The sequence below is a fragment of the Sphaeramia orbicularis genome, chromosome 16 (genome assembly GCF_902148855.1).
Source record: "Sphaeramia orbicularis chromosome 16, fSphaOr1.1, whole genome shotgun sequence".
NCBI classification, from domain to species: Eukaryota; Metazoa; Chordata; class Actinopteri; order Kurtiformes; family Apogonidae; genus Sphaeramia; species Sphaeramia orbicularis.
Window position 1 is genome coordinate 17,463,625 of NC_043972.1, and position 24,866 is coordinate 17,488,490.

Here is a 24,866-nt window from a genome sequence, read left to right on the forward strand (position 1 = left end):
CATAGCACATCTCAGATATACTGGATAGTATTTGGGCCAAGTCAATTTTCCAGTGCAGCTCTTTCCTTACGTGTAATATACTTTCCTCTTAACTTTAAAATAATGTTTTTATGTGTAAGTTGAGGTTGAATTAGTGTTTTATTGTTGGATCCAACTACTTACCTTTAAAAAAAAAAAGTTCTCTGTTGAGATTTTAGCCGTGATTGAGGATATTGCTCTTGATATTACACCTCTAGTCAACTCATAGCTTTTTGGGCACTGATCAAAATATGCATTAAAAATTATCATATTTTGGAGAGAATTAAGACCATATTCTCTACTGTTAACCACACTTTACAGTCACCTACTGGAGTTTATTTATATCCATTTCTGAATACCAATTCACCTACTATTTAATACAATGTAAAGAAACTACAGGTAAAGAAATAATTGTATTTTTGCCATTGCTTGTTTACTGTAATCGAACATACATCTTGTTTTTCATTTCTTTTTTAAACGGTGCATGTTTTCTTCTTAATTGTCAAAACTAAACTTGAATAATTGTTGAAATACTACAATCCTTAGGGCAAGTTGTAATATTACTCACACTAGTACTGCTGAGCACAAAATGTGTGCTTTTTTAAAACAAGCACTAAAAATATTATACATTATATTGTATTGTCACTGAACTAATTTTTAAATATTTTAACCATTTAAATGCCAGTGTCGTGCCATGATCCCAGGATGTTTTTTAAAAAAAGTGTTGAATTGGCGGCAACATTGATTTTTATGCATTAATGCATTATTATGTTTTTGTGCAGTTTCCAGTACTCACACTCTTCGCACAAAAATGTGTTCTTTATTTGTACCTCGATTTGAATGGGTTTCAATGGGACTTTTTTCACATTTTACAATATGAGTGTAACCTTTGTTTGTACACAGAGTGTTGAAGACCTACTGTAGGAGTAGAGGTGGAAATAGCAAGATAAAATAAAAATACTCAAACTTTCCAAAATTCAATTTGTATGTGTGAAGACAAAATTATCCAAAAAACTAGAACTAAAAGGATTGTCAGATGTGCAAAACAGTCCCTAAGGGTTGAATATACTCAACCCACTGCTATTTAATTGCTGTTTGTATTATATTACTACCCCACCCCCTGAAGGAGAGGCAAGGGGTATTGTTTTTGGTTTGGTTTGTTCATTTCTTTATTTGTTTGTTAACACTCTAGCAGCAAAATATTTGGTTGAATTCATACCAGATTTGGTTTATAGATTGCCAGTGACCCAGAATAGATCTCACTACATTTTGGGAACAGTAGGTCAAAGTTTACATTTTTTATGAATTTTTAAAATCTTCCCATTTACTTATAATGGGCAAAATATGTGCGAGGGGTGGGGTTTGCTGTGCCTGGTACCACTTATTTTGTAATGATTTTCACAAGTGTTTTTCCAACAGTATGAACTCCTTTTTCTGAGCAGCTTTATTTAACCAAACTAGATCCTTCCCTCTGCTGTTTTTTTGACTTATCCTGGTGTGAAGTAGTTGGTAGGTTGTAAACAGGTCTTTCACATCAGTTTTCCAAACACTAGTGATAACACAGCTTGTACCTCGGTGGATGAGCAGGATGTCGTTCTCGTTGACCGGGCGGTGAACCATGTCTGAGTCCGGTTGGCCGGCCAGCAGATGCTCATAGAACCACTCACACCGATCCTTGAAAGGCTGAGAACGAAAACAAGAGTTCCTCATCGAACACCGCAGAGCACTTTCCTAAACTAATTACCACTTCTCTTTGCTTTCAACTCTCAAGACTGTGGATTTTTCAGTCTCAACCGACGGCTCGGAAAGCCTTCAGTGGTGAAATACTCGTCTGTAATACAGAGATGAAGCCGGAGTCTATTTGCATAATATATGCCTTTGTTCTCTAAGCGCTGGAGGTAGAGTGAAGGATGAGTGTGGAACAGTGAGAAAGGCTTTTCCTCCAGGGGCTGCGGGGCGTACCGAGAGAAGAATCAGGAGATGAAATCAAATTCACCAGGTTAAAGTCTGTAATTAAAACAAGGGCCTACTCCCAGGCGAGCCATAATCCATGGGTAACGAGGCTCGAACGCTGCAGCTCAAATATGAATACTGAAGAGTGAGTGAACACCACACAACTCGGAGCAGCACTTAAAATTTATGAAGCCGTATAAATGGAACTTAAGACAAGTGTTATCGCCACGATTGTAACACTGTTAAATGATCCTGAAGGGAAGGCAGGGGACTTTCAAAGTCACTTTCCATAAAGTCCCCGAAGACCAACATAAAGACAGAGGAACTTCAAGCTACTCGACAGAAGTAGCAACACAGAAAAACAGAAGGTAGTAAGGTAAATACTTCTGAACCAACTCTGATATTTGCATCGAAATGACTAAGGTGAGTGGGTTAGAAAGATATTTTAGGTGCAGCTTTAAAATATGACTATATTTAGAGGGTCTTGACTCTTCATTTGCCTAATAGGATTTACCTCAAAAAGAATAGTGAACCAGAAAAGGGCAGTTGAATAAGTTTAAAGTTAATTCATTCATTTTCCTAACTGCTTAGTCCTCTAGAGGGTCGCAGGGTAAGTAAAAAGTTAAGCAGCAACATCTGCTGGCATGCAAATGCAAGGATTTACACTCCTGACCAAAAGTTTTAGGAATGGATTCTATGCTTAAGTGTGATTTATTTGTCATTATATTTCTTTAAATCCTATATAATGCTTCTAATTGTTCTTCAACCTACCTCAGAAACACTAGTGTACAGGTAAGTGTATCAACATCATAGAGACTGGACAATTAATGGGTAAAAATGGGACCTGAAGACATTATAAAGACTGATGCTGCAGAAAACGTAAAGTATTTGATACTTGTTACACTTATACAACTACTTGATAATATATATAAATACCTAAGCAGCCAATTCTATGACAAAAGCTCACATGATCAGGAAGCTGAAGTTAAAATCAAGTATCAGAATGGGAAATATAAATAGGTCTTTCTACGAAACTGGGTTTATTCTGGTTTCTGCTTTTTTTAGATCCAATAATAAAAGAGAAATTTAGACATATTTGCCCCCAGGATGTACCTAATGATGACCTCAGATAAATACAAAAAAAATTATACTGTTGCTCTGAGCCATCCCAAAATTAATGCAATTTTAATAAAATACTGGGGCCAAAAATAGAACCAAAATTAGGACATGAAAAGCTACCTAGGTGTCAGTGCATTAGATCTGGAAAACATGGCTGTAAATGGTCTTACATAGCGCTATAAATAAAGACACTGTGATAAATTTGATGAGCCTAGTGGCTTTTCTAATCCAGACATGCAGGTTTTTCATGACTCTCAGTCTCATTCCAGGTTTTGTGTGTGACCCATCATATCCACTTGCGTTACATGCGGAACCCGCCTATTTAAATACATATAAATCATGAGTGATTTTGCAACAGCGGTCAGTTTTGTGAAACACTCTGCGCTGCATAATCTGTTCAATTCCTAAAAAGATATTCGAAAAATAGTAGCACGTACTTTTCGTGTCCTTTTTATTGTGTTACACGCAGATTTTTGTATGTGCGCATCAAATAAAAATGTGTTTTATCTGAAAAATAGTTTCTCTTTTATCCCAGTAAATATTTATTTTTAAAATAGACCCAAAGTGCTTCCAAACGTGCTTCATAACATTAGTCTACATCTGGTTTGAATTTTTAGGCCCCATGTCTTGTTTTTAGGAACCGGTTTCATAGAAGAACCCAAATCTGGGCCAAATTTGCCTGCAGTCTGAACGTAGCCTAAATGTACCTGTTGAATGCATTGACACTGTTCGCAACCAGCCCATTAAAACTGAGTAAAGAAGAAAAAGTGGTGTCACTTATGTATGACAGAAAAGTGTGAATACCCACAGTTCACGGTCATGGTTCTTGTGGTTTAATGTGTGAGGCTGATGTTGACGTCTAATGTCTAAATACATGCGCTGAAACATCCGTTCATGTCTCACCTGGCCTTTGATGATGTGCATGAAGCGTGACATGAGCTCCGGACACTCCAGCAGGAAGTGAAAGTGATTAAAAATAATCTTTGGATTCCTAAAAAGGCAGAGACAGAGAGAGGAACGACGTGGGAGGAACGAGACGGGAGAAGAGAGAAAAGTGGAAATAAATTGAGAGGAAAGAAGTTGTGGGATCAATACGCAGTCTCTCGGTACTCAGTGAGGAGGTTGATGTATGGCAGAGGGCCACATCGACTCACCTGGTTACAAAACACTTCAGCACCTCGTCATGCTTGCAGACAAACTCAATGAAGCGAGGGGATGTCATTCTGGGTGAGAAAAGAGAGTGGAGCAGAGAAAAGGGGGTGAGGGGGGTGTTTAAGAGTATAGTGAGCGTAGAAGAGAGACGGACAGCGGCTAGAGCTCTGCTGTGACATCTGCTTTATAATTAGATACAGATCAGTCAGTTGGATCTGAAGTGACAAAAAACCACTGCCCTGAAAATGAAGCTGGGACTTAACAGGCGACGGAAAGCTGCTGGGGAGAAGGGTGAAAAGGCGAAGAGCGACACAAACACACACACACAAAAAAAAAAAAGACTTCTAATTCCAGCGATAACAGCCCACTGCTGACTGTTAATTAAGCATCCCTAATGATCTAATTGTGTATAATTACGGAGTAGGAGTGAGGTTCAAATAAAGAAAGGTACATATGGGAGTAAACAGGAGGTAGATTAGGCAGCTGGGTGGTCCACAGCCACAGAAGTTCTTGGAAACTTTGCAACTGCCTGTTATATAAAGAAAGTTCATATATTAACTATATTTACCTGTTTCGTTCTGTCGGTTTAACCCCTTAATCGGGCAACTGACTATTTTTGGTCATTTCCCACACGCATTACAATAACGTTTTTGTTGTGTTTTTGATATGTGTATTATTTTTAAGAAAGGGACGGAGTTTATTTTTGTTTTTGATATGCGTATTATTACTGCTAAGAAAGAGACAGAATTTATTTTGAGGTGTAATGCTGTTGCAAAATGGACAGTCTATTTTTTGATATGTACAGGGTGGGGAAGCAAAATTTACAATATTTTGAGGCAGGGATTGAAAGACAGTGTATGACCAATTAGTTTATTGAAAGTCATGAGAATTTATTTGCCACTAGAAAATTTACATAATAGAAAATGTTTTTATTCTATGTGTCCTCCTTCTTTCTCAATAACTGCCTTCACACGCTTCCTGAAACTTGCGCAAGTGTTCCTCAAATATTCGGGTGACAACTTCTCCCATTCTTCTTTAATAGTATCTTCCAGACTTTCTCGTAATAGTTTTGCTCATAGTCATTCTCTTCTTTCCATTATAAACAGTCTTTATGGACACTGCAACTATTTTTGAAATCTCCTTTGGTGTGACGAGTGCATTCAGCAAATCACACACTCTTTGACGTTTGCTTTCCTGATTACTCATATGGGCAAAAGTTTCTGAAAAGGTATGGATAATAGTGTTAGGTATGATTATGACATCAATATATGTTTGGTTTCAAAACAATTGACGTAGTGCCTGCTGAGAAAAAATAACTAAATGTTCATTGTAAATTTTGCTTCCCCACCCTGTATAGCATTTTTGTGTTTGTGCTTAGTCAGAATTTAGTCTGATACGTGTAGGATTTGTTGAGTTGCTTATGGGATCTGACATGGGAATTCACAGTAGATAAATGGATGGGGTAAGGGGGTGGGAGTATGTAAGTTAAACTTCATCCCGGTCCTTTTTGAATATGCTTTCTTTTCTTTTCATATAAAATTTTCTTGTTGTTTTGGTTTTAATGTTATATTTAAAATAAAATAATCAATCAGTCAATCAGTGACGGCAACAGTTACAGTGAAGGACAGTGAGTCAACAATCTCATGTCCACCTCTGCATGAACAGTGAGTGTACCTGCTTTGTTAGGTACCATAAAGTAATGGTACTAATGTAAGGAATGATGTTCAAAGGGATAATCTGGATGTGGACAGGGGTCTGGATCAGCACTTACGTTGGTCTAATGTTCTAAAATACATGTTCCTTTCTCCTTACTTGTGTTTTTCTTGTACTTTTGATATATACTTATTCAATTTATTTATTCATTTTTTTTGGCCACTTACAGGCAAGGAATCAAATATGGTCACTTCACTGACATTGATTTTCTACAAGACAATAACATTTTTTGGAAAAATTTCACAAAAGTATTAAAGTCTAGCTATGTCCTCCAAAAACACAGTAAAGTTTATTCATTCATTCATTCATTCATTCATTCATTATCTGAACCCGCTTTATCCTCACTAGGGTCACGGGGGTCGCTTGGAACCTATCCCAGCTACTTACGGGCGAAGGCGGGGTTGTTAAACTGCATTATGTAATAAATTCCCATTATGCAATAAAAGTTCAAAATGTAATAAGAATGTCATGTCATCTTGTAATAAAGCGGCATTATGTAATAAACTGACACATTTTGTAATAAACTACCTCAATGCATTATGTAGTAAATTTTTTTCGCATTATGTAGTAAGTTATTACAATTTGAGAAATTTATTACAAACTGCACTTGACACATTTTTATTTTTATCTTTAAACTGTGTGGTTGAAGTTCTGATTACATTACCTGTAGCTCCTGTGACTAATTTCTTCTAAATTGCTCTGAAATTATATTAATTTGGATTGTTATTACATAGTGAACTGTGTTATTACATTTTTTAAAATAAAAATGTGTCAAGTGCATTTTGTAATAAATTTCTCAAACTGTAATAACGTACTACATAATGTGAAAAAATTTACTATATAATGCGTTGAGGTAGTTTATTACAAAATGTGTCAGCTTATTACATAATGCGACTTTATTACAAGATGACGTGACATTCTTATTACATTTTGAACTTTTATTACATAATGGGAATTTATTACATAGTGCGGCTCAACAGTGGTACACCCTGGACATTTCGCCAGTTCATCTGACATATAGAGAGAAACAATCACTCTCACATTCACACCTATGGGCAATTTAGATTAACCAATTAACTCATCAGTCTTTGGAAATCCAAAGACATGCACAGTAAAGTTGAAAATGTGAATTTCAGAGTATCTCTGTGAGTGCCTTATTAAGGGTTAATTTTGATATCATTCCAATGGGACCTGTCAGTGGGTGGGCAGATCAGCAGGTAAGAGGTAAAGAAATTTTTTATTAATTTTGAAGTCGCCACAAAAATAGTTTGAGGCTTCTCAGTGTTAATGCAAAAAACAGACAGAAATTTCATATTAGATGGAAAATAGCAACGAAACTCCACTATACATGAAGAGCTGCAGAAAGAAATGTTAAATAACAGCTCTGACACACTGATGAATTTGTAACGTTTTTGTTTCTACTTGTTCTGCATGTGGATGTACACATTCTGTCCTACTGCTATAAGATCACAGCTGACAGATCAAAGCTGAATACACACCCTTGGGGCATCTGACAGGAGCAGCACATGTAGAACGCCTGGATCACAGCGCTGAGCCTGTTGGCCGTCATGGAAATGACGTCCTCCCCGTCGACGTACGCCTCCGTTTCTATGACGATCTGAGGGTCTAGCTTGGAGGGGAGCTTTGGTGTGGAGCCGGAGTGGTCGACCTCCCGCTGTTTGAGGAGCAAGGAGGCTATCTCGCTGCTGGAGGACGAGGAGGACGGGTTCTTCCTGTTCCTGTCGAGTTCTGTAGAGATGAGCACCAGCCACTCGTCCAGAGAGTGCCAGAGCAGCTCCAACGGCTGCAGACAGACAGTACAGACAGACAGATGGATGGACGGACAGATGGATGGAGGAGGTGAGAGGCAGACAGATCGAAGATAAAACAAAGAGACTGATCCATGAGGACATCACACAGAAGAACGACTATGACCTTCAGGGTATCTGCAGCTCCCACAAAGCTCCACTCAAGCCACTGCGCGCTTTATCTGGGATCGAATTCAAAGAAACAGAAAGCTTTGGAGAATGGCCTCTGTCGAACTGTGTACTCATCAAAGCTCTGATTCTACTGAAGGCCACTGCAAGGAACTGGAACGGGAACTTATCAGGACCTGAAGATACCCTGAGAATTACTTTCACCAGCACAGAAGTTTACTTTAAAGGAGTTGGTTCACTCAAACGGGAGACATCCAGAGAATAGAAAGATGTTAGTGAGTACTTGATGCCAGCCAAACCTTCAAGTGTACACTGAGCAACAATATAAACGCACCATGTATTTGTGGAGCACGAGACGCACGGCGCAAAATGAGCTCATGATGTCTTATAATTGCAAAATATGGTTAATTCTCTTGATTTGTAAAAAAAAATTGTGTCCATCTCTGCGAGTGCGCACATGCTCTATGATCCTATGATTCCACCCACAACACAGCTGTGAACAGTATTCAGGTGCTCCGTATACTGGGGACAGTAAAGGGACACCTCCAAATGTCACACTTCCTCAGATGTCACCGTGCCACAGATGTCGCAAATCATGCAGAAAGAGTTCTGGATAATATCCCATAGCTCTGTGTAACCCTCAAAGAGGAGTGTAACAACATTCCACGGGCCACAACTGACGATATTGTCAACTCGATGAGAAGACGATGTGTCGCTTTATAGAGAAGTGGACACAAGATATGGATCTGTGATTTCTTACAACTGGCCCCCACCGTGTCCATATGAATGTCCCCGAATGCAAGACGCCACTATCGTGTTCTAAGGGACAGTAATCTATACCGCCTTGATCAACAAAATAAATTGTTAGATTTAAAGGGGTCATATTTTGCTAAACCCACTTTTATTAGTCTTTGGTACATTTATTTGTGTATTTGGGGACCTTAATAGTTCATAAAGTTTGAAGTTGAACCCTCCAGGTGCTGCAAAGCTATCTTTATATTTATTCTGGCAAAAATCGAGCAGATTTCTACAACCTGTTTTAATTCCTGCTTAATTTGTTCCATTTTATAACTAGTTACGTCACGACATTTGCACATATAAGGTCTAGACTTCCGAAAAACATTTCTCCGAGTACGCCATAATTGTTTATCAGCAGCAGCGGTTGTAGTCCATACTTAAAATATGTCCAAACTTCGAGCCGATTACCTAAAATGTTCAGTTCTTGGTTGTATTAACAAACACAAGTGGCTGAACGGGATAGAAAGCACGGTCAACAACCTGGAGGGGGTGGGGCGTGAAGTGGTTCGTGTGCATTTAAAGGGCCAGCGCTCAAAACAACCTTTCTGGTGTCATTACTCAGAAATAGGGTTGAGGATGGACCTGTGGAGTTGAATTAATGAAGAATTCAGACCCAAGCAGAGCATTTACAGTTTATGTAGACCACAGGGAAATGTTTTAAAAGCATAATTTCATTTAAAAAAGCAAAATAGCAAAATAGCACTGTTAATATATTGTGCAACACATAATGCTATTAAAATTTGAAGTGCGTTTATATTTTTGCTCAGTGAATTTATTATGAATCCCCAAAGGTTTCTGGATAATGCTTTTGTTTGTAAAAGTTTAGGATAAGACTGCAATTGCGTTGTTTCAATATGAACTATGATGCAACATCCATCAAAATAGCTTAAAATCTGTTGTGTGTGTATGTGTAAGCAGCTTATTAGTGTCCTATGCCTTCAGAAGCACAAGCAGGCAGCTGCAGCAGCCAGCGGTGGATTAAAGAAGTACTTTTCTTGGACTGAGTTACTAATCCCACACTATAGGTAAAAGTTTTTCTTGTGCAGTCAAAAACATCTGTGTCATGTGCGTACTATTATACACGACGCTCTTAGATCCATATCATGCATTAATGTGTATGTTGCATTTGACTGCTGTAGGTGATTCGGGTTGAGCTCATTCAAGCCATTTTATATCCTATATGGGAGTTTTTCCCTACAGCGATGCATTATGGGCTTTAAGAACAGGATAATCCAAAAGGGTATAAAGAGTTTATTACCCTGCCCCCCGAAAGGGAGGCAAGGGGTATTGTTTTTGGTTTGGTTTGTTTCTTTGTTTGTTTTGCTAACACTTAAGCAGCCAAACTACTGGTTGAATTCACACCAAATTGGGTTTATAGATTACCAGTGACCCAGAATAGATGTGGTTATGTTTTGGGAAAAGTAGGTCAAAGTTCAGATTTTTTATAAATTTTTAATATATTTTTTTTCCCATTTACTTATAATGGCCAAAATTTGTCTGTTGTTTACATCTATGCTGAAAATGGCTCCGTTCAACTGTGCATATAACAACTGAAAGTGTTCTATCTGCACTCTTCTCTTTTACTTTATTTTAAATGATTATTATTAATGTTTTATTGATTATGTTTTAATTGTGTGTTTTTAACTTGTCTCCTTTCCATTTTTGTAAAGAATTGTGAATTGCCCTGTGTATGAATTGTGCTATACAAATAAATTTGCCTTGCCCTGCCTTAAACTGAAGCCATGAAGAAACATTTCAGTATTTGTTTCTACACAGAAATTTGGAAATATGTGGTTTTCACCGACAGGACAGGGATACAAATGTAACATGAAAAGTAGCTAAAGTTGTGCTTAGAAATAGACTGATCAATCTTCGCTAATGGGATGCTTTTTAAACTGAATATCATCTTCTCAGCTTATAAATTAATAGGTTTATTGACTCTTTACTTTGATGGTCATTGTGATTCATGCATGTGAGTATTTATTGCTTTAACCTTAGACTTTGCTTTCAGCAGTTATCTGGTTTGTAAAATAACTACACATTGCTAATTTCAGACATGCATAGTATGTTTTAACTGTCGGTCAGCTTTTCCCTATCTTGTCACTGTTACCAGCCCTTAAAAATCTACTATTATTTAATCATTAATAGAAACAACAGTACCTGAAATAGTATAAAAAGTGTAAAATGGAAATACTACATCATAAAGTACATGAATTTTGTACTTTAGTGGAAATAATTTTTTTTTTTTTTTTATTGCACAGTGAGTGGGATTCATTTATTCTTCAGTTATAAACAAGTTTGATAAATGTTAACATAGTAAAGCCTCAGTTTATATACTAAACCAAAGCTAGAGGTCAAAAGGTTTTATAGTTTTATCACATATTTTATCATACATTTCAATTATTATAAATATGACACAATCGAGACAAATTCCAGTGAATTAATATTTCACTTACCAATATTTTTCCAGTATTTTGGTGCTTTAATTTTTCAAGTAAGCCTCTTAACCGCTGGATTAATGCTTTATATTTCTGTCAACCGACACTTTATTTTCTGAATTTGTGTTCTTAAACCTGCTACATCACAACTTTTCATGACTATGATTGAGAGCGTATCACACCATGAATCATGTGTATAATTATACCCCTACCTCTTCTCATTTCCCAGTTAGAATCATAATGAATACAATTACTTCCCAGAATGCAGTGTAATTCATTTACAAATCTTTCATAGCTGAGATGAGTTAGTGCAGTGCTCAAGCAAATAACACAGTGCCCCGGATCACCCACCAAGTTCAATATAAAAACACCAGAGAGCTACCAGTGTCACTGATCAATCTGATTAGATTCCTTGGGAGACAATGTTCAAGAACCCATTTTTCCCCGATTATAGAAAGTAAAGCAGGATTCCAGACATTTTAAACCTGTGTGAGTGAATTTGCCATGCAGAGGGTTTAATCAAATGTTAAAAAGTCTCACATCTAAGGCAGCGAAGCCTGCGGAGGAACACTCATCATTTTGCACCTCCATGTGTCTCACACGCATCTGCAACCGATAGTCAGTCTTTACAAGGGATGCTTTATTTGTCGAAACAACGTCAGTTCAGTATAAATATGTGCCACTGTCACATTTATTTTACAGCCAGGTGCAACACAAACAAAACAGCCTGATTTATGAGAAGTTAAAACAGAATGAAAGTCTTCCATGGACCCAGGACTTCAAAATAAAACCAATGCAGGAGAATCTTAAAGCTGTAATTCCATAGACTACCACTTGGGGGTACGCTCCATAAAACACTAGTTCAAACTTACGTCAAATTCGTTTTACTTCAGGAGCCACATCCAGCCCAATGTGATTTCTAGCAGGTCAGACCAGTAAAATAATAACAGTGAAAAAAATGACATAATGAAAATCTTTACATCTACAAAGTTCCCTTGAAAATGTGAATAACATGAACAACCTGAAATGTCTTAAGAAAGTAAGAGCAATTGAACAATATTATGCCTCAGTTTATCATTTGCACATTTCCACAAAACATTTAGTAACACAGTAACACAATATTGTTAAAAGCCCACTTACTTCTCTTAAGACATTTCAGGTTGTTCATATTTGTTCAGGTTATTCAAATTTTTGTGAAAGGATAGTTTACAAATGTAAAAATGTGCATGTAATTTTACTTTTTTTTTTTTTACACTAAAACAAACAGAAAACATTGGAGCTGTCATTATTTATAGGCTATTATGATAGCATTTTACTGATGTGACCCACCTGAGATCATATTGGTTGGTATGTGGAACTTGAACTAAAATGATTTTAACATCCCTGATTGTAAATATTTCAGATTTATTTCTGCATTTCACAAATTCATCCTGAGGGACCCTTTGGCGGGCTAGTTTTGGCCCACGAGCTATATGTTCAACACCTGTGCCATAGACTTAACACTGAACTTTTTGGAATCACTCTGGTCTCATTCTTTTCTGTGGACTGTCTAAAATACGTTCTAGTCCATCTCTAAATTTCTGTTCTTTTAATAAAATCTCAGGTTGAATTGAAGACCTTGATGGTTGTCGTGTAAGGTTTTGATTGACTAATGTCTGTGCCAAACAGGATTTGATTTTTCTCCTGACAGACACCTCCACAGCAGTTGTGATTAACCGTTAGACTAATAAGACCATAACATGGTTTTATAACATAGCACTTGATGAAATTAGTCATTTTACCATGTCATGAAGCTGACGTTTAAGATAAGCTCACCCATAACTGCTAATAGATACTCTGACTTCTCACAGTTTCAGCTCTTTTGTTCAAATATGGTCACTTCCACCTCCTATCAGTCCACATAGTACTGGATAAGTTGGAAACTACTACCTCAAATTGCAGTTCAGAAACCAGTCTGTGATTTCAGAGAAATCCGTACGTCATTCGCTCTTTTCATATTCAATTGAGAATCCACAATCAGAAAACAAAAAAAATGACTCATTATTTCATTATTCACGTACAATCAAAAGACGAGTTGTTTTTCATTCTTTTGACTGTACACACAAATTAAAAACTGGAAATAAGCAAATGTACCAAATGTCGGGTTTCATGTTGACATTTTTGATATCCAATTTGGTATGACCCCAGAAGTTACTGACTTCTTTGTGTGTTACGCGAAGTGGCTTCTAATTAGATTGGCTACCATGGCCGCACTGTTTTAGACAAAACAACAACACCTGGAAGATCCTGATGATTTTTTCAGTTGTCATGTTGTCCTCCTTGAGAGAAACGCGTTTGCTGCCTCTGAATAACACAAAATTCTCCATTATCACAGAATGCATTAGGTGGAATACGAGCAAACCCACGATTGTCCAGCTCAACACATGAAGAAGTCAGTAACTTCCGGGTCACACCACATCGGATATCAGAAATGTCACCATAAAACCCAACATCTGGTCCATTTGCTTATTTCCAATTTTTAATTTGTGCGTACAATCAAAAGAATGAAAAACAACTCATTTTTTGATTTTTGATTTGTACATGAATAATGAAATAAGTCATTTTTTCGTTTTCCGATTGTGGATTCTCAATTGAATATGAAAAGAACGAATGATACACACATTCAGAGTTCCTTTATCCACTAATTACAGCAGTGGATGCAACCAAAACTATGCTGTGAGCTGCTCCTCAGTGAAGGGCCTAAAACTGTTTGGTGGAAAATACAACATATGCATGTTGTATTATCAGTCAGTGTTGAAATATAAAATAAGGATTTGAACTTTCATTCAATTTCAGACCTGCTTAGTCCCCGAGTGGATCGTAAGGGTGTTGGAGCCTATCTCAGCTACAAAGAGGTGAAGGCGAGGTAAACCCTGGACGTGTGGATTTGATCATTTGCCATCCAAAATAAAACAAACAAACAAAAAACAGTACTATGTCCATCCCTGTCATATTAATAACATACATATCAGTGCATGTGCAGATCCTACTAACCTTGAAGACCTGGCTGCGAGGTGTCTTGTTGCCATTATAGCCCATGTCGTTGCCGTTGTTAGGGGATGATGGCCCCAGACGGAACACGTGGCAGAAAATGCGAACGATCCTCAGCAGACTTTTCATCTGAGCTTCATAACTACTGGAGAGGCTGAGGAGGAGAAAGAGGTAATGGGAGTTATGTCAAACACATCGTAACACAGATGAACAATCTATTTGTGATGCAGCCATGGAAAACTCTCTGTGGCTGAGTTTTGTGTTTTGAGGAGAAAAATCAAATAAGTGCTTGTTTTTATGTATTCTCAACCTGTTTCTGTGTGGAAAATCCAATAACCACAACATGGATGAATGGTTCTGTTTGATTCATGCGTTTCATTACAGAATATACTTATTTCAGCAGAATACTGCAGTGAAAACTGAAATAAACACAATGACTGTTCAACTGTAGAGGCAAGATGTGCTGAAAAGGTTTGATTGATGCGTCTGTAATGCAAAACAGATGAGAAAAAGAAAGTCATCATATTAATACACGATTCGGATTTCACCTGAGGAGCTTGTGTCCGTTGGTCGTAGCTACTTCAGCGAGACTGGTCAGGATCCTTTGGTAATGGTTGTCGCTCTGTTGAGAAACATGCTCCAGCACCTGTCTGAGCTATATATATACATGATAGTAACAGATTAGTGTAAAGACAGGGTTTAAGGATTCATGTAAAGAGGAAGTTCCAGGCACTTGACACTTTACTGCATATGTCACTTTAACTCAATAACTCATCTCTTACATATCACACCATGTACATGTGCAGCCATGATGATGTAAATATGTAAATAAGATTTCATTTTTCATTTTTAATTCAAATTCTTTATCTATACAGGGTGGGGAAGCAAAATTTACAATATTTTGAGGCAGGGATTGAAAGACAGTGTATGACCAATTAGTTTATTGAAAGTCATGAGAATTTATTTGCCACAAGAAAATTGACATAATAGAAAATGTTTTTATTCTATGTGTCCTCCTTCTTTCTCAATAACTGCCTTCACACGCTTCCTGAAACTTGCGCAAGTGTTCCTCAAATATTCGGGTGACAACTTCTCCCATTCTTCTTTAATAGTATCTTCCAGACTTTCTCGTAATAGTTTTGCTCATAGTCATTCTCTTCTTTCCATTATAAACAGTCTTTATGGACACTGCAACTATTTTTGAAATCTCCTTTGGTGTGACGAGTGCATTCAGCAAATCACACACTCTTTGACGTTTGCTTTCCTGATTACTCATATGGGCAAAAGTTTCTGAAAAGGTATGGATAATAGTGTTAGGTATGATTATGACATCAATATATGTTTGGTTTCAAAACAATTGACGTAGTGCCTGCTGAGAAAAAACAAGTAAATGTTCATTGTAAATTTTGCTTCCCCACCCTGTATAAATACCAAATTTCTTATTTTCTGTTTATATTTTTAATTTTTCACTTGTTTGCGGTGTTTTTCTCCCTGTCTTTGTCTCTGCACTTGCATGGTGTATGTTGCTGCTGTTACCTGTGAAATTTCCCCACAGCAGGATAAATAAAGTCATATCTTATCTTATTACCAATACCTCATCTGTTAATGTCACTGTAGCCCTTTGTCTACTTATTGTCTCCTCAACCCCCTGCTGTTTATAATTATATTCTGTTGTTAGTTATATTCTATTTTTTATTTTTTTACCCTGCCCCGCCGATGGAGAGGCAAGGGGTATTGTTTTTGGTTTCGCTTGTATGTTTGTTTGTTTTTTAACACTCTAACAGCAAAACAATTGGTTGAAATTTATACCAAATTGGGTTTATAGATTGCCAGTGATCCAGAATAGATCTCATTACATTTTGGGAACAGTGGGTCAAAGTTCAAATTTTTTATGAATTTTTAAAAGCTTTTTTTCCCCCCATTTACTTGTAATGAGTGAAATTTCACATCTGCAGCAGCAAAACTATTGGTTGAACTCATACCAAATTCTGTTTATAGATTACCAGTGACAAAGAATAGATACCATTACATTTTGGGACAAGTAGGTCAAAGTTAAAATTTTTTAGAAATTTTTAAAATCTTTTTTCTTCTCCCATTTACTTATAATGGGCAAAATTTCACATGTCTATAAAAACATCAATTTTGTTTCAATTTACTTCAAACTTAGAACATATACAGAGACACTTGATATGCATAGACATAATGACATCAGCTGAATCAATGCCAAAATAAGTTACAATATGTGTGAGGGGCAGGGTTTGTTGTGCTTGGCACCATTTGTTTTCATTTTGCACCATGGAGCCTTAGAGTTTCGTCATTCCAGTTTCCTGTAAGCATTGTACATATGGCAAAACTGACAAAAAAGCTGACTTTGACTTGAAGTGCTTGTACCATATTCTCTTTAATATCATCGTTCTGTGTCATCTGGATGAGGGTCTGGAACAGTCTGTTGTGGTGCTGGATCAGGATCTCACAGGTTTCCCCGTATCCACCCTGAACACAAACACAAAAAAACTTAACAACCTTAACAAGACAATGAAACAGGAAAAAGTGCATTACGGGTAAAAGGAAGCGGACGCTCACTTGAACGCAGAGATCCAGAGGAGTGACTCCGTTCTTGTCAGCAAGGTATTTGGCACCTCGAGAAAGCAGGATCTGAGCGGTGTCCCTTTGGCCGTGGCTAAAAGTCAATACAAGGTCTGTTTCAGCATAACTGGACTGATAAAGTACCTGTTAACAAAACCACGCTGACCACATTTCACGGTGACAAGTATCACCTGCAGGCGAAGTAAAGAGGCGTGGCCCCTGAGACGTTTGGCCGGTTGATGTCAGCTCCACTGTCCAGAAGACACAACACCGTCTGATAACACAACACACAGACACACACACACACACACACACGTCACACACTAGAATAAAACAGGTCAAAAATAGCACAAATCTGAAATGACACGAGTCTTCACATTTTCATTACATAATGCTTTAATCAATAGGAATAACAGCTTGAGTCTTCATTCATACCTTTTTCATCATTTTATCAGTAAACAGAGTACTCATGAATGTGCTAGAATTACAGACAAGATGTAAAAAAAACAGGACCAATCTACCAAGAATCAATACCAACTTGAACTTTTGAGGTTGTCAAGTTCTGCTGCTATCTTAGAGTCCTGTGGTCTTAATGCAGGGGATCAATCTCGCAATAGAAATGGGTGGTACTTCCACTAGAGAAGAACTCAACTAATTAAATGAAAGTCCATATATGACTTCCATCCATGATTTTTTTTTTTTAATGAATCTGACTAGTAGTTGTGGAGAAGATTGTTGTAATGTAGACATTGGTGACCTTGAGTTTGACCCTTCAAGATCATTCAAGGTTAAAGGTCATGGTCCGATGAAAGTTCATATATGACTTCCTATCAGTGCTCAATAGTAACTATATTCAAATCAAATTTTATTTATTTAGCGCCAAATCATAACAAAAGTTATCTCATGACACTTCACATATAGAGTTGGTCAAAACCAGACTCTAAGCCAATTTACAGAAACCCAACAGAAATATTGATATCGCTCAGGGGAGCTGGTAGCAATTGTGGGCCCCATGAAAGTTAAACATTGTGGACTCTTCATAAAATTCACTATCTTGTCGATCTGTCGAAGCAAGCTGGGGGTGGGGGTGAAACAAAACTGAAATTTAACATGCTTTCAACGTCGGACTCCTGACTTCTATGCCTCTATTATACAGCGGATCATACATTAAATTTTCAAAACTTCTAACCTGTATCCACTGGACTCCCTCCACTGCTCTATGGGCCCCCCACAAATGCTGGGCCCCATGAATTTGTCATGTTTACACCCCCCAGATATCTCTAACCATTTCCATGTTATAAGCCATCAAAATATGGACAACTATAAGTAAGGGTACATTTTAAATATTTCAAAAATTCTTGAAAATCTACTTTGTGGACATTGTGGACAAAGGATGCTACATATAATAATTTGAAATGAATCTGACCTGTGATTTGATCCGAGAGGATGTTTTAAAGAAATTGCTAATGAAGATGAAAATGATGACAAAGACATTGATGACGACAAAGACGATGGCAGCAAAGACAACGCTAGACACAGCACCTTCACAACAGTTCACGGCTGGTGAGGTTAAAAACTAAACTTTAAGTAAGTAAAGTAAGCTACTGTGTATAATCTTCAAACACACACTGATTAAACCACTAAAGCCACAGATTTGTTGACTTGATAAGATCTGACATTAAGCCTTTATTATTGGCTTGAATTCTGTTTTTACATTTGTTCATGACTTGCTCCCAGACTGTTTAACAGTGCCAGAGTAGCAGCTTGAAGAAAAAGGCTGGAGTGGTACTACAGGCCATAAGAGCCACTCAAGAATTTGGTGAAAAAAAGTTGGCAGTATCGTGACTTACATGATTTGCATTTTGAGTCCACTTACTTGGTAATCAAAGAAAATGCAGATTACTTATTTTGAATGTGCCTTTTTTCAGTTCAAACACACTTAAAAACACAAAATCTTTCATTTTGTATGCTTTGTATCATTCTTCTCTCTGTTCCAGGGAACTAAATCCAAAATATCACCATACTACAGCGGTTGTGTTTATTTTTTTTTCTCCTTTTCTGCTAGCCCCGTGATTCCAGACGGATTTCTCACTGAGAAAGACGGATGGCCAGCCTGGCTACGTTCTGCAATTATATCACCCTAAATCCTCCTAAACCTGGAATATGTACATGGCTGCGCATATTTCAGTTAGATCAATTGTGAAGCCATAATAAGAACGCACTTAAATCACATTCGTTTAATATTAACCCTTGAAAACCTGACGTGTCATCGCTGACACACCCTGCGCATATTCAGTTTGGATGGCTGTAACTCTTTCACTGTTTGTACAATTGGAAAAATTCCAACGGTTTCTGAAACCTTGCGCTTTAGGCTATTGGCTTTATTGGGTCATTACAGTAATTTCACTCATGCCTGTACTAGCAGCTAGAGAAGAAGCCATTTTAGCAATATTATAACATGCAGTAAATTGTAAATGACTACTAGATTTTGAAAGTTTTAGGTGCTCTGGAAAAATGGGCAAAAGGACTCACTCACAGCATATTTTTTAACCTTTTTATAATCAAAATCAGAAATAAAGTCTAGACGGACCATTTTAGGCTTAGGGTTTAAAACAGGAGTCTCAAACTCACAGCCCGGGGGCCAATTGCAGCCCACGGGATGATATTTTGTGCCCCCTATTTGACATCAAAGTTTAGTGTTAGTGCGGCCTGCACGTAATTCTCAAATCCACCTTTTTGCTGAGTCTTGCCATGCTTTTATTTTATTTATTTTTATCACTTATGGGCTACCATAGATAGTCTAATGACAGGTTCCGGCAGCATCTGTTGTCAACGGTTGTCATGCTAGCCAACCGTGAAGTACCTGGGGAAGTATTAACATTAATCCTTTCATGCACAAATTATGAGAACCTTAATCAAAATTTTTTCCTGAGTGTTTTTATTCCTCTTTAGGCATGAAAAAAACAGTGCAATTGAAAATTTTCTTCTGAAAAATAAATAAAAAATAATAATAATAATAATGAAAATAATTTAAAAAAAATTTTAAAATACATAAAAAAAATTTTTTTTAAAAATTCTCATGAACCTATTTTGCATGAAGTTGCAAAAATGTCCACTCAGCTGGACACCACACGTTTAATTTTTGACGCACAGAAACATGTATTTACTGATAAATTGTGAGAAAACTATGGGGAAGGCTTGTGATTCTGGGGGTTTATGCTCAGGAGAGATCTACATAATGTTACCAATTCATGTCAGAAAAGAGATGTAGTGTCTTAAAACTTTAATAAAGAAATGTATAAAAATAAAAAATAAAAAAAAACAACGAAAAGAACAACAAAATCCATGAATATACAAGGGAACAGCTGTAGAATAGCTGTCCACTGTAGTGACCAGTGTGCATGAAAGGGTTAATCACTTAGTTGAAACATTTTCTGGAGTGACACCAGGTGGACGGAAAAAATATGCTATCACCCAGTTCCAGTCACGTCTCTCTCAAAATGTGCCGTGAAAAGAAAGGTTGGCAACGAGCATGGGCAATTTCAGGAAAAGTGGGAGATGGAATATTTTTTTTTGTCAAGCACAGGGGTAACCCTATGTGTCTCATACAGAAAAAGTTGCGGTTGACGTCATTACTCAACTAGACATGCTGAGGAGTATACAAAATACTAAGGAGATGAGAGAAAGAACCGGGTCGCCAATCTTAAAAAAAGTCTATCGAGTCAACAAGATTTATTCAAGAAAGCAAGCAAAGAGAATGAAGCAGTAGTTGAAGCTAGCTACGTGGTGAGTGAGATGATTGCTAGGCCCGGAAAGCCATTCAAAGAAGGAGAGTTCATCAAAAAGTGTATGTTACTAGCTGTGAGTAAAGTAAAGAAACCCTTTTTTTGTGGAATACTTAATGCGGCCCAGCCTGACCCAGATTCTACCTCCAGCGCCCCCCTGGTAAGTTGAGTTTGAGACCCCTGATTTAAAGGGTTAAACACAAACCTAACTACAATCATGTACTCATGCTTTAATAATGTGAGATTGACGACAATATTTACTCCCACATTCACACGATGAACAATTCGCTGTTGGATTTCCTTCCTGGTTTTGGTTGCAAAAGAGTCACTTTCATGCTTTTTTTATACTGTTAAGTCCTCTTTTTGTAAGAAATATGAGGCTCTAGACCTGTTTATGCTTTGCCAGTAGGCTCACATTTCCCTTTATGTGAATGTTTTGGGTTTTTTTTCGAAAGCGCTCACAACCACAGTCAGAAACCCAGGTCTGATAAAGCGAGTCGATAAAAATCTTTCTGACACCACTTAATGTGACTGGGAATGTTTTGTCAAAGTGGGTAACGGTATGAGATCCAGGGTCTGTTGAACCTGCTTCATGACGCAGACCCCTGGGCTGCGACACATCTAGTCACCGTGAATAGACATGGCTGTGATAAACATATGCTTCAACTCCTTCTGGTGTAAAATGATGTCATATCAGTATCAATTCATCAGTTCTAATAGTTTGGGTTTTATGTGCTGTAAAGAGCAGCTCGCCACAGCCACAGCTGGCTACCGCAAATAAAGTTTCATCACCCAAATCGCAGAGTGGAAATAAAGCCAGAGTAAAGGTTGAGTCAGTTTGTGCAGCGGTCACGGCCAGTGGTCATGACTGATGTCCAAGCTCAGCCAGGAAATAGGGATCAAAGGGGCCACAGAGGTGCAAGGTAATACAAAATGCATGGAAAAGCAAAAGGGGATCACACACACATGTCAAATTCTAACCTTTCAGGGGCCCCGTCGCATACTGACAGCTCTTCACATTTAACACTTCACAAAACACAGGCTCTAAATGTGTAAATCCCTAAATAACCAGACATCCAGATGAACGAAACGGCTCTGAAACTGACAGCTGAGCCCTGTGGTCTTCTCATCTTATAGCGGAGGTGTCAAACTCATTTCCTTTCAGTGGCCACATACACCACAATATGATCTGAAGTGGGCCGGACCAGTTAAATACAAACATAATAACCTATAAATAATGACAACTACAAACTTTTCCCTATGTTTTAGAGTGAACCAATAGCATTAAATTATGAAGATATTTACATTAACAAAATATCCGAACAAAAAATGATGCGACTAACCTGAAAAAACTGACATTTCTTAAGAAAAACAAGTGCATTTTAACAATACTATGCTTGCACTTATCATTTATACATGTGCATTACAGATCACATCTACAAAGGCACCAAACATTTAGTAACAGGCAGAATATTGTTAAAATTGCATTTATTTTTATCAATTTTTATTGTCAGGGGCCGACAGCAAGGGTTGCCTATATCCCCAAAACCCCCCGATCCTCTGCTCTTTAACCATTTGGAAAAAATACACCACCTAGAGTCAAAATATGCCATCATGTAAACTCAAGGTAGTGGCATGAAGAAAGATAATTGTTAGACAATCGTTAGAGACTCATTTTGAGCTACATCGACCTAACAGGGGCAGAATAATGGTCAGAAAACCAATGTTTCCCCACAAAACTCCAACTAGTGAATGAAAATGACACCATGTGAACTCTGGATGGTAGCAAAAAAATGGACATTTGTAAGACGATCAATATGAACCAAATTTAATCTCAATCAGCCAATTATTGCTTGATTTATGTGAAAAAAACTGATTTTCAAATAAAGTGCCCCCATTTGGATGACTTATAATACTCATGAGAAGCTGAAATCAATAGAGTTTTTCCATTAGGAGTCCCCTTTGTTGGTTATCAAGGGAGAAGAAATCCAATCAAATCTGTCCAAGTTACTGCACTCATACGAAGAGTATCCGGGGGCGGCGTTCAGGGTAAAACCATTACATCCCTGAAACTCCATTCAGGGGATATAAATATTTTCATAATTTAATGTTATTTTTTGCACTAAAACAAAGAGAAAAATTTGGAGTTGCCATTATTTATAGGTTATTGTGTTATTATTTTACTTGAGATTACGATTGCGCTGAATGTGACCCTGAAATAAAACGAGTTCGACATCCTTGATTGTTAATATTTTCTGTGTAATTTTTAGGGATGTCCCGATCCGATCACGTGATCGGAAATCGGGGTCGATCACGTGATTTTCAAATGCTCGGAATCGGGTGAAAATAATCGGATTTAACCTTATAAAACAACAAGCATGGCCATGTTCACGTTTTAAATTCATCCTGAGGTACAAAGAGATTGCCAAACGGAATGACAATGGCTTAGTTTTAATTTTAATAAGTTCCACAATATCAATATCAGGCGGGGAATTCAGACAACGTAATAGTCGTGAGCCGGTAGTTAGTAGGCAAACGCAGGGCAAGCGTGTCACCCCGGGACAGAGAAAATGTCTGCAGTTTGGAGGTATTTTAAACTGGACAGCGAAGGCAGCGCAACAGCCACTTGTAATGTTTGCAAATTGGGCATTTCGCGTGGTGGAAAGGACAGAGCTGCATTCAACACTACGAATATGATACGCCACCCGAAAAACAAACACCCTGCCCAATACTCCGAGTTCACTGTGGCAACTCAGACAAAGACACTGAACCAGCCGACACTGAAAGAGACGGAGTCGGATCGGGACTCGGTATCGGCAGATACTCAAAATCAAATGACTCGGACTCGGACTCGGGGGCAAAAAAATGTGATCGGGACATCCCTAGTAATTTTCGTACTTCACAAATTCATCCCACAGGCCGGATTGAAAACGTTGGGGGGCCGGTTTAGGCCCACGGGCCGTACGTTTGATACCCCTGGCTTGTAGACTATAGGCAGATTTTCAGGTTGCTCACGGTTTTGTGTCCGTTCTGACAGGCGACATGTAGAGCTGTCTGTCCCATGGCGTCCTCCACATCCACGTTGGACACGTGTTGGACCAGGTCATGGAGGAGCTCCGTACGGCCGTTCACAGCTAACCAGTGGATCTGCAGGACGGGATCGGAATGAGACGCGCCCCCATCGGAACACATCGCAATGCAATCAGGTTCATTCAGGTATCACACTCACAGCGGTTAGTCCCTCATTGTTGCAGATGTTGACGTCGGCGTTATATTCCAGCAGTTTGCCCATGCACTTCTTCTGTCTGAAAAGATAATAAAACAGTTTAGTTTCAGTTTCTGTCAGTTTAGACTTTTCACAAACATTTCTCCATCTTACATGTAAGAGAGACGTCCAGGTACTAACATGTTTATATACTCCCTTATATACTCCCAGTATGTTTCAGAATAATGATAAATGACTTATTGTGGTGAGTTAGTCCTTAAAGCATTTTGATGCAGTTCAGCCTGACCTCCTCACACAATCTTGTCTTTTTAACATCTCGAACAGATTACCAATTTCACCCAAAAAAAGCCATTTAATTACTTGAAGAAAGAAAGAAAGAAAGAAAGAAAGAAAAATACGAAGATGAATACGAAGAAGAATATGAATACAAATACAAAGAAGAATACAAAGAAAAAGAATACGAAGAAGAATATGAATATAAGAATACAAAGAATACAAAGAAGAAAAGGAATACGAAGAATATGAATACGAAGAATTCGAAGAATTCGAAGAATACGAAGAATACGAAGAACACGAAGAAGTAGGGCTGCACGATTAATCGATTTTAAATCGAAATCAGGATTTTTTGATTAGGACGATTTTTAAAAAAGGGAAATCGTGAAATCGATTTCATCTTTCTCATGCCTCCTGCGGGCTACCGTATATTTTTTAAAATTATTTATTTAGTTCTCTTACTTGCTAAATTTTTAATTTACAAATGTAAGGTCTGTAACACAAAATAAAATATGATTTATTTTTTGAAAGATGTTGAACTTTATTTAAAGCTGTTAGATAAATATGGAAACAAAAAGGCTATAAAAATCATCAGTATTTGCTCTGATTTGGACATTGTATTGTAGTGTATTCCCCCCGGCAAACTTGTAATGTTATTTTCTTGTTGTATGCATTGTTTGTATACTCTACTTCATTCAATAACAATTTAATGAAGAATAAAAAAAAAAAAACTTCTCAAGGTTCATCACGTGATGCCATCACAGATTTGAGGTTAGAGCAGTGGCTTGCATTGTGGGCTGCTCACGAAAACGACATGCTGACTTCTGTTGTCTTTTGT

The 24,866-nt window shown here is 37.6% G+C and overlaps 1 protein-coding gene across 2 annotated transcripts in view; it reads right to left on the minus strand.

Annotated features, from left to right (window-relative positions):
* hace1 (HECT domain and ankyrin repeat containing E3 ubiquitin protein ligase 1) overlaps nucleotides 1–24,866 on the minus strand; it is a 67,132-nt gene that overhangs the window by 25,963 nt on the left and 16,303 nt on the right. Inside the window, exons 5-16 of one of the 2 annotated variants that reach the window (XM_030159030.1) lie at nucleotides 23,759–23,834; nucleotides 23,545–23,676; nucleotides 16,936–17,018; nucleotides 16,742–16,838; nucleotides 16,550–16,651; nucleotides 14,707–14,813; nucleotides 14,162–14,312; nucleotides 11,669–11,734; nucleotides 7,455–7,759; nucleotides 4,245–4,313; nucleotides 3,994–4,081; nucleotides 1,590–1,701 (exon numbers count right to left, since the gene is read on the minus strand). In XM_030159030.1, the coding sequence (XP_030014890.1) occupies nucleotides 1,590–1,701; nucleotides 3,994–4,081; nucleotides 4,245–4,313; nucleotides 7,455–7,759; nucleotides 11,669–11,734; nucleotides 14,162–14,312; nucleotides 14,707–14,813; nucleotides 16,550–16,651; nucleotides 16,742–16,838; nucleotides 16,936–17,018; nucleotides 23,545–23,676; nucleotides 23,759–23,834 (1,388 nt within the window). The remainder of the gene's footprint in view (nucleotides 1–1,589; nucleotides 1,702–3,993; nucleotides 4,082–4,244; nucleotides 4,314–7,454; nucleotides 7,760–11,668; nucleotides 11,735–14,161; nucleotides 14,313–14,706; nucleotides 14,814–16,549; nucleotides 16,652–16,741; nucleotides 16,839–16,935; nucleotides 17,019–23,544; nucleotides 23,677–23,758; nucleotides 23,835–24,866) is intronic. The other variant, XM_030159031.1, reaches the window with a different exon arrangement.